Source organism: Liolophura sinensis, chromosome 11 (genome assembly GCF_032854445.1).
Source record: "Liolophura sinensis isolate JHLJ2023 chromosome 11, CUHK_Ljap_v2, whole genome shotgun sequence".
NCBI classification, from domain to species: Eukaryota; Metazoa; Mollusca; class Polyplacophora; order Chitonida; family Chitonidae; genus Liolophura; species Liolophura sinensis.
In genome coordinates this window covers 17,665,398-17,683,199 of record NC_088305.1, presented here as the reverse complement: position 1 = coordinate 17,683,199, position 17,802 = coordinate 17,665,398, and the positions used below count along the sequence as shown (strand labels likewise).

Genomic DNA, 17,802 nt, shown 5'->3' with positions numbered 1-17,802 from the left:
TCATGTCCAGCTCAGGCTGGATTCTTCTGCGTTTTTCAGAATCCTGCGGATGGTCGTAGGTTTCCCCCGAGTTTTCATAATGCTGACCGCCGTTGTTTAAGTGAAATATTCTTGAGTACGGCGTAAAACACCAATCAAATAAATAAACGAATAAAGCAAGCATGTGCTAACATTTGGACGAAGAGACCAGTATATTGAGCCTATTTCTGCGTGGGATTACGTCTGACAGAGGTGATACCGAAAATTTTTGGGAAAAAATCCATTTTCGTCATTGTAATCGAATTTTCTTAATGTATTTACCAAGGATATCACAAATTCAATTATTCATTCACCATCATATTGGTGAGGGAATCGCAAGACGGGCTTCTAAAAATTTTTAGACTGAACCCGCAAGAAAACTGTAAAAATAAAAATGACAAGAACAACGTACCGCGTACCAGAGCCGTGAAGTCCTGTATGTGCTCCGAATGAATACGTGCCAATAATCTGTGCCACATTGCTAGGATAGCCCGTGGTGGAAGGAATCCGAATGTGGTATTAAAGACCGTTGGTATCTGGGCATTTTCGCTTGCGCGGTTAAACATGACATGGGAAGGTATAGAAAAATGAACAACATTGGATGATATTCAGAGAAGTAGGGCTGATAATAACCAGAAATTACAGGATGTAAGACAACGGAACAATGTGTACAGCATATAGAAAGAGTGAACCTCAACAAAACCTGGTTTTGGGCTTATGTATAGAATATCGGGTTTTCCTGAGAAAACTATCGCCAGGTACAGCGAAAGGTCATGATACACGAATGTCGGACTTGATGTTTCGATTTCCCAAATTGAGTTAAGTGTGCTAGTGTTGGACCATGCGTATGTCACGTCAACGGAGATTCTGAATTCTTTCTCAGCATTTTGGCCAAGTATTCAGTCGTATGATTATGGCGTAACACTGCAAATGCACTCGTACAGTATGAGCAAGAGGAATTCTCTGTCCCTATATAACCCTAACTCGGAATCTTTTAAAGAGAAGCAGTCAACAGTTTTCAGTGATGTTGGAAAGACGCAAGGTATGTTCTTAGGCAACTGAGTAAACCAGTATTCAAATCGTGCAACCGGCCCGGATAGCACAGTTGGTAGAGCGTCCGCTTCGGGACCGGTAGATCCAGGATCAATCCTTGATCGAGTCACACCTAAGACTTTAAAGGAGGAAGTTGTAACTTCCTCGCTTGGCGTTCAGCATGAAGGGGATAGTGCAACGACTGGTTGACCAGTATTAGTATAATGGCTCGGGCGGGGCGGCTTACTTGCCTTCGGTCGTCTCAGTGAAGCAGCACTAGATAAAAGAGCGGTGGAAATCCGTCCTGCTAAAGGAGGCACATTACACGTATATGCAGCCTAAGGATTCCTTCGTCGTCATATGACTGAAAAATTGTTGAGTACGACGTTAAACCCAAAGCACTCACTCAAATCGTGCACCATTCTAGATTATAAGTTTTCGATAATAAAATGTGTATGTCAGATGCGCTTTGATTGCAACTGTTCATGTATCCAACGTGGCGATCTAATTCAACAAATTATACAGCCCCTAGGCCCGCGTTAAGCGGAATAAGAAGTACTCATAAAGAAGAGTATCAGAGATTCTGGACGCTCTATCCATATTTTCTTAGAAGAGAATTGTACTCATCGTAAAACTTGAGATATTTAGAGTGAAGGCGTTTGATGGAATAACCTTGACACAAGTTTTTGCAGTAATAACTTGGGACGTTGTTTTAAATCGTTACATAACACACAGGATCCAACAAATGCTACAAGGCGAGATATGTACACGGCATATACAGGACCCAGCCGTATATTTCTGTCCAAGTTTATTTATTCTGACTGTTGATGAAAATGCGTACATAATAGCAAATTATACGCCCTCTAGCACCATGACTTCAGCAGAGTTAGTTATGAAAATATGCAGTGATAACTTCGCTGGCCCTCTAGCACCATGACTTTAGCAGAATTGGGTATAAATATATGCAGTGATAACTTCGCTCGTACAAAGCACGTCATGCCGTCTATATTTAATTTGCTCTCCTTATGTGTTACCATGGTTTAATGAATAGATTGGCATGCGTCAGGCGTGCACATGCATATATTGGTTAGGACGGCAAACTATATCAAGGTCATAAAAGGTCGGTACTATCATTCCGTCTTTAGCTTAGCAGGACATTGAGCTCTTTCGTCAAACATTTCACCCCTTTCAAGAAGGAAGGATCCGAAGAGTATTCGACCCAAGTTAAGGTCCATTACAAATTGGTTGAATCTGTATCGCCGCTTGTATTGAATCTACTGGGTAAGTAAATTGTGTTAAAGCCCTTGAAAACTTACATGTAAATCCGTATTGAAATGCAAGAAACTACGTACTCTCAAGCAGGTACTTCCAGCTTATCTGCACTTACATTTTTTCAAGGATCAGAACGGTTTCCTGTCACGAGATCCGTGACGATTTCAGTCAATGTCACAAGTTATTGCTGCAAAACTTGGTGTGTCAAGATTATTCAGTCCAACAGCCTATCCTTGTTTTTACGTTATAATTTGCAATGTAAATTCCACAATAAGTAGATATGGACAGAGCATCCAGCATCTCTAGCACTCTGCTCCATAAATGCGTCTACTTTTCCTGAACGCAGGTATGCAGGCTGTATATTTGTCGTGTTGACTTAGGTCACCATGGTGGAGAAATTAATAGCTGCAATCAAGGGGCAACTTATACACATATTTTATGATTGACAACTTATATACCAGTACGGTACACGATTTAAATATTGATTTCACTAATTCGCCTAAAATATATCTTGCGCCTTTCCAACATCATTAAAAACGTTGACATATTCCCTTTGCATGTTTCCATCCTAATTTCGTACTTTAATAATACTTTCTTAGTTTTTAGTGGTTTGTGTTGAAAGTTGTTTTGGGGATTGGCCTTACGATCATTGACCAAAACGTTCATTTTGGTTGACGTCTGGTATACGAATGCCTGGTTCAAGGCTGATGTTGACCTGAACGTTCATTTTGTTTGACGACTGGCATACGAATGTCTGTTTCAAGGCCGAAGATTTTACTAAAACATCACAAATGTAGTACATGCGCATTCGTTTGCAGAATTTGAGATACATGTACTTTTTTCAGCTACGACCATTTAAGGTTGGTTTGTGAATACATGCCTTAACATTTTGCTGGCTTGTCTGGTTTGTGGACTCCTATATATTATGACGGATTTCTCTGTCACGTTTGATATGAGGTGAGAGAGATAGGAAAATATGTTGGGAATAATATGTAGAGGTGTATTAATACGGTGGCGCCATTCCTTGAACTCGTTTTTTCATGTTACTGGGGGTTTGAGGATGAAATGTGGATTTCTTAAGATTAAGAGCTTATCAATGCAACCATTTCTATGGCATTTTACCACGTTGTTGATGTTTCGAGCATGATATTATCCTTGAAATGTCCCAAAAATGAAAGCTTTTACAACTTTTAGCACTTTACAAAAAAAATCGATATGTATGTGGCTATTTTGTGGAATGCAGGTCGTCAAATGTTCTTAAAGTGTCATAACTCAGTTTGAGTGTTGTGGAAGGGATGGGGTGAGGGCATGGGGTTGGGTGGCGGTGAATGATGACTTAACTAATAGACGAATGGCTTTAAGCAGCAATTAGATGAATAATGTGATTTCCGCATTTTAAGAAGGTACATGAGGATTTAAACCCTGGGTGCGATGTTTTTTTTCATTGACAGACTGTGGCCAATAGAGGACTTAAAACAAAATGTGAACATGCAGCCCTTCAATTGACAGTTTCTGTCTGTAAATTCGTGATCAGAAGAATTATGGTTTGACTTTATTCGGACTTTCTTTTTGCGGCAGAGTGAAAACAACCATAAGTGACCAGGTTGATGCGGCCAGTCCGAAGAGAAAAAATACAATTCCCAGAATGATTTGTATAATAAACGATTAACAGCGTTCAGCTGCAATGAGATAAATTGAGATAAAATGAGATAAATAATATGTTATCCGCGTCTTAAGAAGGTATACTGGGATTTAAAATTCTAACCTTGAGCTGCTTTTTCAGACCATACACGTTATTGACAAGATTTCAAAGGAAAAAAATATTCACTGACTGTAGCCCATAGAGGGCCTAAAATTTCAACAGCCACTTTTAGCCTGCAAACTGACAGTTTCTGTAATTTAGTGATCAGAGGAAATATGGTATGACTTTTTTCGGACTTTTTTTGCTGCTCAGTAAAGACAACCCCGAATGGTCATGTAGTTGTGGCTGGTCCAAGAAGAAACGATACGTTATACAATTCCGAGATTTTTTTTGTATAATAAAAGATTTACAGCACAGAGAGTAAAACCAGAACAGTGATGCTTGCATAATGGCCACATAGTACCGACAAAAACAAGCCACTTGTCAATTTTCCTCAATTAAGGCTTTATTCTAACTGTTCAATGTATGTGCCTATAAAATACCAACACCCTCCTTCCCCTCCCCTTCCCCCGGCTCTCTAGCACAATGGCTTCAGATGAATGCGGCATAACCCATGTTCTATAAATCTATAAATTATTGTTGCTTGTTATTGCATTCAAGGGGATACACACAGCTCACAGCTACAGAGAGAGTTCTTGCAGGACAGGGCAATTGTTCACAGTTCACGTGGCATATGTTATTGCATTCAAGGGGGATGTCTCACAGCTACAGAGAGTTCTTGCAGGACAAGGCAATTATTCACAGTTCAAGTGGCATATGTCATTACATTCAAGGGGAATGTCTCACAGCTATAAAGAGTTCTTGCAGGACAAGGCAATTATTCACAGTTCAGGCGGCATAATGATGTTCTTTTTTTTTTAATATTCTTCGACAAGAGAAAACGGAGCCTTTTCAGGAACGGACGTTTGCTATTGGAGATTATGGATCAGCCGATGGCGGAACATCATATGGACTGTTTCAGAAAGCTATCGGTGAGTATAAGGCAGTTAGTTGTCTTTTCCATATTTTGAATGTGACGTGACTGTCGCATATTTGTTGACATTAACGTCCTATCAGTACGCACAAGCTTAAGCTGGCATGAATTGTATTCAGAGATTACTGTTACCGCACTGGACGAGGTGCCAGCAGGGAAATGTCCCGTTATTTCGTTAGGCTTGTTTTGTTAAAAAAATAAAGTATTTGAGAAATAGCTTTGTTATATGCTGTAAAGAATGAATGAATAGTGTGTATGTATGCTTGGGGTTTAACATCGAACTTAACAATTTTTCAGTCATATGACGGCGAGGGGTCATTAAGTGTATGTACATTTAATGTGTCTTCTTGTGACAGTGCGATTCCATATCGCCGAAGTGCTTCCGCCACTGAAGTATCATGCCAGAGACACCATATAGTACAGCCCACCCAGTCACATTATTCTGTCACATTATGGATGGGTCCGATGTCCCACAACCCCTTATCGTGACAACCTTAGTTTTCTTTCCATTCCCGGTAAAAGCAATTGTCACGTCATGACGTCGCAGAAAGATTGAACATTGTGTTGGACATCCGGTTTACGTATTTGCAGCGGTACTGCTTATGATTAGTCAATTACATATTCTTGATTGACAGTTCGGAAAGGCCTGTAGGATTACAAACAGACAAATGGGAATTTACGTATGTGGAGACGAAAAATATTAACGTATCATATTGGTCTTCTACGAAACCGCGGAAGGGACATGTTTATAAATCATATTTTTTTGGTCGTCGAAAAAAAAGAGAATAAATGTAGAGCCCAGGGACTGTGATGTGGGTCTATTGCTCTTCTTCTCTGTCTTTATTTTTCTTGTAACTAATGGTCAGTTGTCTTCTAGTACAATGCATTTGTATTCTCCACCCACAAAAGGCCTATCAGTTATTTTGTCAGTAACGGAGGACCCGGCCCCACAAGATTATGACATGATTTTAAAGAGAATGCATTGCACCAGGAATATCTTATTATGATATACTGTAAGATTATAGACATTTTCCCGATTTTTTTTTATTGCAACTAAGTCGTTACCATTTCTATTTGTTCGGTTAGTGAGAGCATGAAAATCTTCATTATTTACACCACTGCCGTATGGGGGAGCATATCAAGGTGGCATATCTTAAAACAATACATGTTTTGGCCCTTACATTGTATAGTTGTATCTCAACAGTACAAATATGGAAAGGGCATATAAAATACGTGCACAATCTGTCAACATTTTTTTCGATATTTTCATGATTATATCCAAATGTTCATCGCATATAGCAAACGTAAATACAATCTCATTCCACAATTTAGCAGATAACTTCTTCAACGGACCATGAAAAACTTTGTGTAATAAGTTTGTTGACATTCACTAAATTAGGAAGATCAACTAATGGGCAGTAACCCAAGGGACCCAGCAGTGCTACAGATTATTTTCAGAGGTGGTGCGGTACTCCCTACTTTTCCAAGAGAGGGAATACTGCGTAAGGCTACCGCGCTACACATTTTTGAAAAGACTCAACACTTCATTATATTGGGTCCCCACTAATACACCAGGAGAGTGTGAAACTGATCGAATGAAGAGGGTTGAGAAAATGGAAAAACATACACGTGCATATATGTGGATAATGTAGATGTATAGGCCTACATAGATCTAACGGTATAGACATTCTTGTAGTTACTTATAGGACTACAAGTTTATATATATACATGTCGATTGCCCACAATTGCCCAGAACATTCTAGAATAAATTAATTATTTCAGCTTTTCATCACGAGGAATGAATCTGAATGACGCTCATAGGCCTACATTTATTTATTACACCTCAAGCTGTAGGCGTACTGGGTTTATTTCAACAACTCACTAACTCACATAGCAGGGGTTGCAGTATTATTTCATTCTATGGTAACTTGTCTAATGCGACTGGTATTTATTTTTGCCTGTCGATAGGCCTACATTTCTGTATACACGAACAACTGCAGTTTTGGGATCAAAACATGATACGTTTGTTATGCTAAATCCAAACGTAGGCCTACATTAGAAGACAAAAATTTATTATTTGTACGTTATTTATTGGCAGTAGTATAGTGTAAATCTAAAGTGTTTCTGAACATTAGCTGTTCACGTGATCGTTGTATTTCCCTGCATTAGACTCTCGCCTCAGAAATCACCAATACATGTACACGTTGGAAACTGGACCGTCGATAACACTTTAGCACAGCACAAATAACTGACAATCGATGTAGAGTTAAAACCATACATTGGGAGCGATATTAGGATGATTTAATGTAATGCAGTAGCAGAACTTGCTGCTTAGAACTGCACTGTTTTAATGTTTAAAGCGTATCATCTACTTTTTAAGCACATTTACGCCTGCACGCCCCTTAGCTGTAGCAGTGGGGTCAAGGTCAAATGGCTTACCCGCTGTCTGATAATTTCCGCATTCGTTTTTTTTTTTTTTTTCACAATTTTGGTGACTAACAAAGAGCTCTGTTGCCGTAAGGTAGGAGCTTGTACCTCTTAATATTATTAGAAGCTGTCAAACACATGAACGTAGGCTACCTTACATGGTGTAAATCTTTTCGTTACATACTCTATCACAGGCAATCAAGGTACCGACTGATATGTGACATTTACCGTCACGATCCTCAAAATACGCAAGCGCATTCAATAACCTTTCGTGACACGAAACAAAACGATTAATAAATGAAAGTACGACTCCAAACATAATTAAAAATTTTATTCAATGCATAATCATGACATATAAATCCCAACATAACAATGAAGAAAACATCACAAAAGGAAGCTAATATTTAACCATAGCACACAGTCTATTTCGTTAAGTGCGCTTACATGTCGTATTTGGGTGAAACTACTTCCGGAAATTTGTTCATATTTTTTCATGCCTCTATAATGGGCCTCTATCGATTCTCATCAATAGGCCCATGAAACCATTCTGCTAAGGCGGGGGAAAGTACCTTCTCCCGACTTAATCAACCAATCAAAATGCTGATATTTGAAATAACAGTTTTTCATTGGCCACTAAGTCGGGAGAAAATACTTTACCCCGAGTTAGCGATTTAGTTTCTTTATCCTCTTCTTCCGACGGCCAAAACAAGAGAATTTATTTACTAAAAGTTACCCCCATGTTAGAGATTCAATCAGAAGTGACATTATTTAGAATGCAGTGTGCTCATTTGTTCACTAAGCCAGGGTAAAGTACTTTACCCCGAGTTAGCAGACTTATCCACGAGTTAGCCACCCAACCACAAGTGTTCTTTTAAACACCGTTTGGGACCATTAGGCTGTAATACCTGTGTAACGATTATCTCCCCTTACCTGAGAGGCTCGCCAACAGTTGCCCGTCCAGTTGGTGTATCAGTGAAAACAATTTCACGCTGGAAGGTATTAATCATCAAATTTGACAACTTTATGTCTGACAACTTGCCTTGCACTTGTAAGGAGTATAATGTATATCGCCTTCATCTGAGTTATATTATTGTTTTTCTTTGTTCAGCTCTCCTTCGCAAGAAACATGGTGAAGACTTGCCCATCCAGTTGGTGTATCTAGATCAGCCGATCAACAACTTCAAACCAATTTTTCTTTGAGCACAAGGTAAGGTACATAAATTGGCATAATCTCCATGGCTAGAGCATCCGTCTTGTAGTAGATAACCCCGAGTTCGATCCCGTTAAACCCCAAGCACTCACTCACTCCCAGATGCGGTTATGCACAAGTAGACAGTTAAACATTGGCTGGCCCTGTTTCAGTATATCTTGGTGGTGGGGATAGATGTTTTGGCGTCTTTGACATAGCTTTTAAGTTATACAGTACATATTACAAATGCATGGAATGATAGGCCTAATGAACTTACGCCATACCAAGAGTATTTAAACTATATCGTGCCTATTTCCAGAATGAAAGAATGACTTATTATGGCTGACCGCCATCTCAGCAATACTGTTACCATACCGTAGCGATAACATAATGAGAACAGTCAATATAAACCAAAATAGAGGGACATTTTAAAACAAGGTAAATATAAAACAACACCAATGCCAGGTAAAATTCGGCCACTAATTTATATTTTAAAAACACAATCTGGAGAATATAATCTAGAAAAGTTTATTCGGAAAGTTTATAATGGACCCAGCTGCGACCCTGTCTCTCTCCTTCGACCCTTCAGGAAATGTGACTTTAATATAGCCTCAATTTTAGGCAAAACTTTGAGATTATAAGGGGAATGTATCTGACTTTTTAACGATCATGATGATCAAATATTATTTTAACATGTGGTAGAAGCCAGAGAGAAGGCTCGGATAAATCAGCTGTCTATACTGTGAATATTATCTTCCTCAATATGGCCTCGAACCAAACAGAGTGCATAAAGTTGAAAGCCCACTGATTCTTGTTGCAGGCCTGATTGAAGGCACTTCTGGTCTCACTGCCAAGTTCCCCAATGTCTACGTTCTGTCTTCCGGTTGCAGTTTTTATTCTCAATGTCTGCCAAAAGAAAGCCTTGATTTTATGGTTTGTTTCATGTCAGCTCACTGGCTGAGTAAGAGGTAAGTTAACGCCATGTTGTTATCTTGTTCGTATTTTGCACACTATGCACAACGCTGATGTCTGTTCTGTACTTTCGGGGGTGTACGCTGTGAGTTCAAGCCCAGCTCATGCTGGCCTCCTCTTCGGCCGTACGTGGGAACCTCCAGAGAGTCGTGAGTTTCCCCCGGACTCTGCTCAGTTTTCTCCTACCAAAATGCTGGCCGCCGTCGTATGGGTAAAGTATTCTTGAGCCCGACGTAAAACACCAATCGAAGAAATCAAACAATCTAAAACTCAATTTATAATGTAAGTATGACTTAATTCCTCGACCAAATAAATAGATAGATTTCAGCTAGTGGCTTCGGTTCCATTGATGTTTCAGTCCACGAATTCCGTGTTCGTCGTTATTTCCTTCCAACACGGAAGGAGACGCCTATAACGCGTTCAAGGTGCAGGCCGCTCTGGACTGGGAGACGTTTCTTCTTCAGAGGGCGAAAGAACTAAAATCAGGTAAGACGAAAACTCCACAAAGCATGGTAATGTCAGAATAAGTTGAGCCCTTAACTACGATGAAAACGTAGAGATATAAAGTACGCTTAACTATGGGCTTCTTATCACTAAGTACGCTTAATAAAATCGGCCAATTGTGTAATGATACTTTTTGTCAAGCGTTTTGTCAAACCCTGAAACTGGCCAACCCAACCCGTAGTTAAATTTAAAAGGTGTGTAAAAGGTGCTAAATGTTGCTCTTTCAAATACAAAAATGTTGAGGAAGTAGGATAAGTAAAACCTTGACCTACATGACAAGAAATATGAAGTGCACTTTAATAGCTAAGGGCTACTTAACACCAAATACGCTTCATGAAATCGCCCCAGGATTCCATTATTTCGTGTCTCTTGCGATTTCTGGAATCAGTGCATTCTAATGACAAAAATGTCGTTTTATGCTTAACTCTTTTCACATGAGTTCATAATTGTGAATGAATGGGTAAAATCTGGTGAACCAATATTTAACTTCTTAAGTGGCTTCATATAGCATCAGTAGTCTTTAAGTGCCATGTATATGTATGATGTCTCAGTTAAAATGCCATCACACATGTGTGGTATCTATGTTAAATGTCATCGTACATGCATGATGTCTCGGTTTGAATGCCATCACACATGTGTGGTATCTCTGTTTAAATGCCAATGCACATGTATGATGCCTCGGTTTAAAGTTCATCACACATGTATGACGTCTCTGTTAGCATTTCATCGCAGTTGAAATGCCTTCGTACATGTATGATGTATCAGTCTGAATGCCATCGCACATGTATGATGTCTCAGTGTGGATGCCATTACACATGTATGATGTCTCTGTTTAAATGCTTGTATATGTTTACGATGTCACAGTTTGAATACCATTACACATGTATAATGTCCCTGTCTAAATATTTTCGTATGTTCACGATGTCTCAGCATGTGTGCCATTACACATGCATTTTGGCTGTGTTTAAATGCCATAGCACATGTATGATGTCTCAGTTAAAATGTCATCGCAGTTGAAATGCCTTCATACATGTATGATGTATCAGTTTGAATGCCATCGCATGTATAATGTCTCTGTTTAGATGCTTTTTGTATGTTTACGATGTGTCAGTTTGAATGCCATTACACATGTATAATGTCTCTGTTTAAATGCTTTCGTATGTTTACGATGTCACAGTTTGAATGCCATTGCACATGCATGATGTCTCTGTTTAAATGCTTTCGTATGTTTACGATGTCACAGTTTGTGTAATTACCCATGTATAATATCTCTGTTTAAATGCTTTCGTATGTTTACGATGTCTTAGTTTGTGTGCCATTACACATGTATGACATCTCTGTTTAAATGCCATAGCACATGTATGATGTCTCAGTTAAAATGTCATCGCAGTTGAAATGCCTTCGTACATGTATGATGTATCAGTTTGAATGCCATCGCACATGTATGATGCCTGTGTTTAAATGCGGTCGTACATGCGTGATGTCTCAGTTTGAATGCCGTCGCACATGCACGAAATCTCAGTTTGAATGCCATCGCACATGTATGGTGTTTCAGTTTAAATGCCATCGCACATGTATGGTGTTTCAGTTTAAATGCCATCGCACATGTATGATGCCTGTGTTTAAATGCCGCCGCACATGCACGACGTCTCAGTTTAAATGCCATGACATATGTATGATGTATCTGTTTGGCTACCATCACACATCTGTCAACCTTTGACTACATAATTGCCTGATCCGATGAATGTATCTTTCTCAGGTGGATATTTAGTGGTCACTAGTTTGTTGTGCACACCAGATGACCAGGTAACATTCCCACTGGAGGATTTTCATGCCCATGTCTCGAGTGTCTGGAGAAGCTTGTTTGATGATGGCGCCATTAGTAAGGTAACCACTTTTTCTAGATCTTGTTTTCTTTGAACATTCTCCGGCGATATTGTCATTGACTCAAGACGTCCTAGTTCCGGACTCAAAGTTATAGCTGAACCGGTGGGAGCTGAATCCGGGTCAAGGTTAGTGGCAATGACAGCGACGCCATTTAGGAATAAACCAACCAGCGTCATGGACTTCATGTAAGGCGAAATCACATTTTAGAACAAAAAATTGCGGGGTATCACACTTGAACTCACGTGTCAGTCCTACACGAATACGAAAAGAAAGAATTTCTGGTGGAATGGAGTAGAATCTACAGTTTCTTACTTTTACAATTATTACCGGGCGGGCCTGCGCGGTCGAGGGGTTAGCGAGGGCCCGCAGCGTAATAACCGAGAAGCCTCTCACTTTTGTGAGCGCTGTGAGTTCCAAGTCCAGCTCATTTTGGCTTCCTCTCTGGTCGTACATGGGAAGATCTACTAGCAACCTGCGAACTGGTTTCCCCCTGACTATGCCCGGTTTCCTCCCACCATAATGCTGGGCGCAATCGTATTAGTGAAATATTCTTGAGTGCGGTGTAAAACTCCAGTCAAATAAATATACAAGACCTGCATGCAGCTGTACGGATTAAATCGGTCTGTACACACGGTTTTTAGCGTCTGAGCAAATTGAGTTCATACTCTCCCCACAACAGACCATTCGAATTTATTGATTTTATGCTCTGTCGAAAGAACACAGGTTTTCTGATACATGTGGAAAGTTAGGAAATTCCTGATATACACAGAACTCTACGTACGAGGAAAATTCCTTGCAAACGAGAATAAAGATCCCCTGGTCAGAGTTGAAGTGTATCTTCAATAATATTCATATATCTTACACAGCCTTACATAATTATACCCTCTATACGTCAAATCCGAGCTCTAGTAATGGGCTACATTTGGTAAAATATGGCCTGTATTCTCCTACCCGTTTCGTTAACTCATAGTAAGTTTACAACAACAACAGGTCCCACCTTACGACTGTACAGTCGTTTCAAACTAATTTAAATTTAAATAGCATTGCTCTGTGCAGTCACCTTTTATAATATATTGGTTAATTAGCATTTAAAGTGTGGTGTAAATAGCAGCCATTCCCAGAAAATTATATGTTTCTTCTTAGAATTTCCAGGTATTATCTTAAATATGTGCTAACTAGATGTGGAGAACAGGTGGATAAATTTTTGACAACAGCGGGTAACCCATGCGATTTGGTTAACAGCTTTGTTACGCAGTTTTCTCGCAAGACGACAATAAGCAGTTTTTAGATGAGAAAAAAAAAGCATGGTAGCAAAAATAATATGCTTCCAGCTTTCAGCTTGCGGACCATAATAAAATAAACATTACCCGCATTTTAGTCACAATTTTTCACACTGTACAACTGAAACAATTTACAGTTTGCTGATGTTTCAAACTTTTGTATATACGAAGCTGAAAGTTCATGAACGGTGTTTTAAAATATCAAATTATCTCACGTTTTACGTTTAAAACATATTGGAAGATTGCACACTCAGATGTTTATGAGCTTTCCTGGCCTACCCGGCATAAGCATTTGTATCTGTATCAGGCTTAAAATCTGCCCTGCTCATGCTGGCTTCTTTGGCCGTAAGTTGGAAGGTCTTTCAGCTACCTGCGGATGGTTGAGGGTTTCCCCCGGGCTCTTCCCCGTTTCCCCCCACCATATTGCTGGCCGCCGTCGTGTAAGTGAAATATTCTTGAGTACGGCGTAAAACACCAATCAAATAAATAATAAAAAAAATAAGACATACGTTCCCTGAAATTTGTCAGTAACTTCCCAGTGGTCGATGGTTTGCCCAAACCACTCGGGATTCTTCAACACATGAAGCTGACCGCAGTGTTATAAGTGAAAATTTCCTGATTTAATGACGTTTATCAACAATCAAATAAATAAACATCGGGGCCTCTGTGGCTCAGTTGGTTAGCGCGCTAGCGAAGCGTGATGACCCAGCAGTCTCTCACCAGTGCGGTCCATTGAGTTCAAGTCCAGCTCATGCTGGCTTCCCCTCTGACCGTACGTGGGAAGGTTTCCAGCAACCTGCGGATGGTCGTGGGTTTCCCCCGGGCTTTGCCCGTTTTCCACCCACCATAATGCTGGCCGCCGTCGTATATTGAAATATTCTTGAGTACGGCGTAAAACACCAATCAAGTAAATAAATAAATAAATCAAATAAATAAATAAACAAAATAAATATTTTTAGGCTGTAACGACTTTTTACTTACATGTTTTAAATATCTTCACAGGTGGAATTTGAACGTACAGAAATTCCAATTCACTACCGATCGCGGGAAGAGTTAGAGAAACCATTCAAGGATCCAGAATCGTCCGTGTTGAAGAGCGGTCTGGTCCTGGTATCCTTAGAGACGAATGTTGTCCAATGTCCATTCAGAGAACAGTGCAAAAAACTTGCTGAAGGTCATAAAAATGGTACGTGCCTAGACTGAAAACATTAAATGTACTTAGTACTTTGTTTTTACGCATATGTCTTTGTATATTTACACACTACAAGTATATTTATTTCGTTTGTACACGACAAGTTTTTTTACTTCGTTTGAGTTAAACACAGTTGCAACCAAAGAGCAACTGAGATACATATTTTATTATTTACAGCTTATATTCTAGTGTGGTACACAATTTGAATACTGATTTCACTCAGTCGCCTATTGCATACCTTGCGTCTTTCCAACATCAATGAAAACTGTTGACTGCTTCTCTTGTCCGTCCTATATTCGTACTTGATATACTTCCTGAGTTTTTTGATGGTTTGTGTTATACGTCGTTTTGGGAATTTGCCTTGCGATTATTGACGTGGAACGTTCATTTTGGTTGACATCTGGTATATGAATGTCAAGCTTCTCGATAACTTGGCCAGTGCCCCGGCAATCAGTGCTAAAATGCAAGTTTTAGTAACTGAGGCAGTGAATCCATTAATTCATTCAGTTTCATATATACTACTTACAGCACTTTAATATGATCCAAAGCCTCAAGTCCAACATTCATACACCAGTCGTAAACCATAAAAGCACTTTCCATCAAACGCGTTCTCAATGATTCTTAATTATTGCAATGAGTATAATTCTTTTGCATGTAAATATGGATAGAATGAATGAATGACTGATAATGGCTTTACGCCACATTGGCAGTATTTCAGCCATGTTGTGGCGAGAACAAGGTGAAAACAGGAGACGGTGATTGGTTTTCGATATAGTAATGTCAACATCAAAATTTAAAGAAAAATGTTCGGATATGTTTAAAACCAGTTAGGAAGAACTAAAACAGTTAAAAATCGAAAACCACCATGTTTTTAAAACAGTTTACGTAGAACACTGTATATGTATATATCTTCTTATTTATGTATTAATAATAATAGTTAAAACTGACACCTTATGGTAAAGGCCAATGGCCCTTCAGTGTTTTGTGACAGCATCGCCAACGATGTTGTCAAATAGGTCATATATAGAGTTGACTGACATCATCGCAAGGGATGTTGTCAAATAAGTCATATAAACAATTGACTGAGTAGAATCTTTGCGCAACATGGACAAAGTCTACACAGTCAACAAGGATATGTTTGATGCCGTACTGAGCATCACACCCAACACACTGAGAGTACTGCTCCCTTCGAGAATCAAATCGAGAAATGCTGAACAGGGCATCTGGTTAAAACTACTTGGTCTCTGTGAGGCACACTATAGGTATACGAATTAATTTATGTCCAATGGTAGGGTGAATAGTATGGAGTTTATTGTGGAGCTGAATGTCCCATTCACCCTGCCAAAGGCGACGAATATACTTGAGGATGTTAGAACCAAAGTCGGTGTATGGGATTTTAACTTTGGATATAGATTTATTAAGCTTTTGTCTCCCTGTCCACGACTGCGTTTCCATGGATACCATTATGACTTGGAATCCAACAGAATATAGTAACTAACTAGTTTAACTAGTTTTCTATGTGAGGCAAGAATATCAAGAATTAACGGATTTTTAACTTTACTAGTCTCTATTGACAAAACACAGGACAGCGAGTCACAGGATATCACTGCCCTCTGGGCACGCCCAGAAGAAACTATAAGGCCAAGAGTATAGATCTGACCAAGAGCATAGCTCTGACCAAGAGTATAGCTCTGACTTCGGCTGAGAAGATTGAAAAGAAGAGGATGCAAGGCGAAGAGAAGTGACTTGTTGTTCTAAGACAGCCGCAGACGCAACCCTGTCCCCATATTTTGATCCATCAGCATATATAAATTTATAATCCGGATAATTACCCTTAATTTCAGCAAAGTGTTGCTGAATTATAAAAGGATTTATTATGTTTGCGTAAATCAAATATTAGTTTGGGTTGTGGAGGAAGCCAGGGAGGAGACTCCGGAAAAGACACCGGAGCCCTATCATCTACCTTGATGATGGCTTCCACAATATGGTCCCGTATACGAAGACCAAACGAACGGATCTTGCTAGGGCATTTATTAAATTTATCTACATAGGATTGATGGAAAACACAGTCGTAGGCAGGGTTTGTTGGATGAGCTTTAAGCTATGTAAGATATTGATGGCTCAGATTTAAACGTCGGTTATATAAAAAAGGCTCATTTGCTTCTATGTATAAACTCTCTATTGGCGAGGTTCTAAAAGCACCAAGGCTGAGCCTCAAACCTTGGTGATGGATAGGATCCAACATTTTAAGGTACGATTTCCTGGCGGAGCCGTAAATGATGGACCCATAATCCAATTTAGATCTCACAGGAGAACGATATAGGTTTAATAAAACAGATCGGTCAGCACCCCAGTCGGTGCTAGACATGACCTTGATTATATTGAGAGCCTTTGTACATTTAGATTTAAGCATTTTAGTTGAGGTATAAAAAATAATTTATTATCGAATATTATACCCCAAAATTTAGATTCACCAACAATCTTAATCTGTTTACCACAAAATTTAGCTCAGGGTCAAGATGAAATTTCCATTTATTACAGAAATGCATACCAACGGTTTTAGATGTTGAAAATATTAAGCCGTTCTCAGTTTCTTTTTTGTCGATTTCATTAAAGCAAAGCTGCAACTGACGTTTGATTCATATTTTCAGCGCGGTAGCATATAAGGGAATCATCCACATATAAAGAACCCTTTGTGCCAGGAATTGTTTTGGCTACGCTATTTATTTTCATACTAAGCAATGTTGGCCATAATATTCTGACCAAAGGAACACCCATTTCCTTCTCATGGGAGTCAGAAAGAATAGACCTCACCCTTAGACCTTACACTGACGATCAGATAAGAATTTAGATATAAATAATGGCACGCAGCTTTTCAGACCCATATCTGAAAGATCTTTCAAAATTCCATAATTCCATATGGTGTTGTATGCTTTTTCAACGTCAAAGATTTTAACACCACATGTTCATTATCAACAAAACCATTAGGAATAAGCTTTGTCAGGTGATCGACCTTGACGAAAACCATACTGTACATTCGAAAGTAACTTATTAGTTTCAAGAAACCAAACAACTCCCTTATTTATCATCCGTTCCATAGTCTTACATATACAGCTCGTAAGAGGTCTGGGATGGTAATAAGATGGATCAGATGATCCTTACCCGGTTTTGGAACAGGAACAATACACACCTGCCTCCATTATTGTGGGAAATTACCAGTTATTCAAATATCATTAAGCAAGTCCAAGAGAGTTTCAAGTGGCTCAGGTGGTAAATGATTCAGAAACTTATAATAAACGTTATCAGGCCCACATGCAGTATCATAAGCCTTTTTAATGCTGTTTTCAGTTCATC

The 17,802-nt window shown here is 39.2% G+C and overlaps 1 protein-coding gene across 1 annotated transcript; it reads left to right on the top strand.

The window, feature by feature from the left end:
* The first annotated feature begins 9,555 nt into the window (after positions 1-9,555).
* Positions 9,556-16,193, top strand: LOC135478134 (uncharacterized). The gene is made up of 5 exons (XM_064758406.1): positions 9,556-9,581; positions 9,944-10,071; positions 11,849-11,976; positions 14,259-14,442; positions 16,033-16,193. Exons 1-5 carry the CDS (start codon positions 9,556-9,558, stop codon positions 16,191-16,193), a joined length of 627 nt encoding a protein of 208 aa, XP_064614476.1.
* The last annotated feature ends 1,609 nt before the right edge of the window (positions 16,194-17,802 follow it).

Coding starts and splice junctions, on each gene's coding strand:
- LOC135478134 (XM_064758406.1), top strand. CDS start 9,556: ATGTCAGCTCACTGGCTGAGTAAGAG. Junction 11,977..14,258: donor ATGATGGCGCCATTAGTAAG/GTAACCACTTTT, acceptor ATATCTTCACAG/GTGGAATTTGAACGTACAGA. Junction 14,443..16,032: donor TGCTGAAGGTCATAAAAATG/GTACGTGCCTAG, acceptor GACAAAACACAG/GACAGCGAGTCACAGGATAT.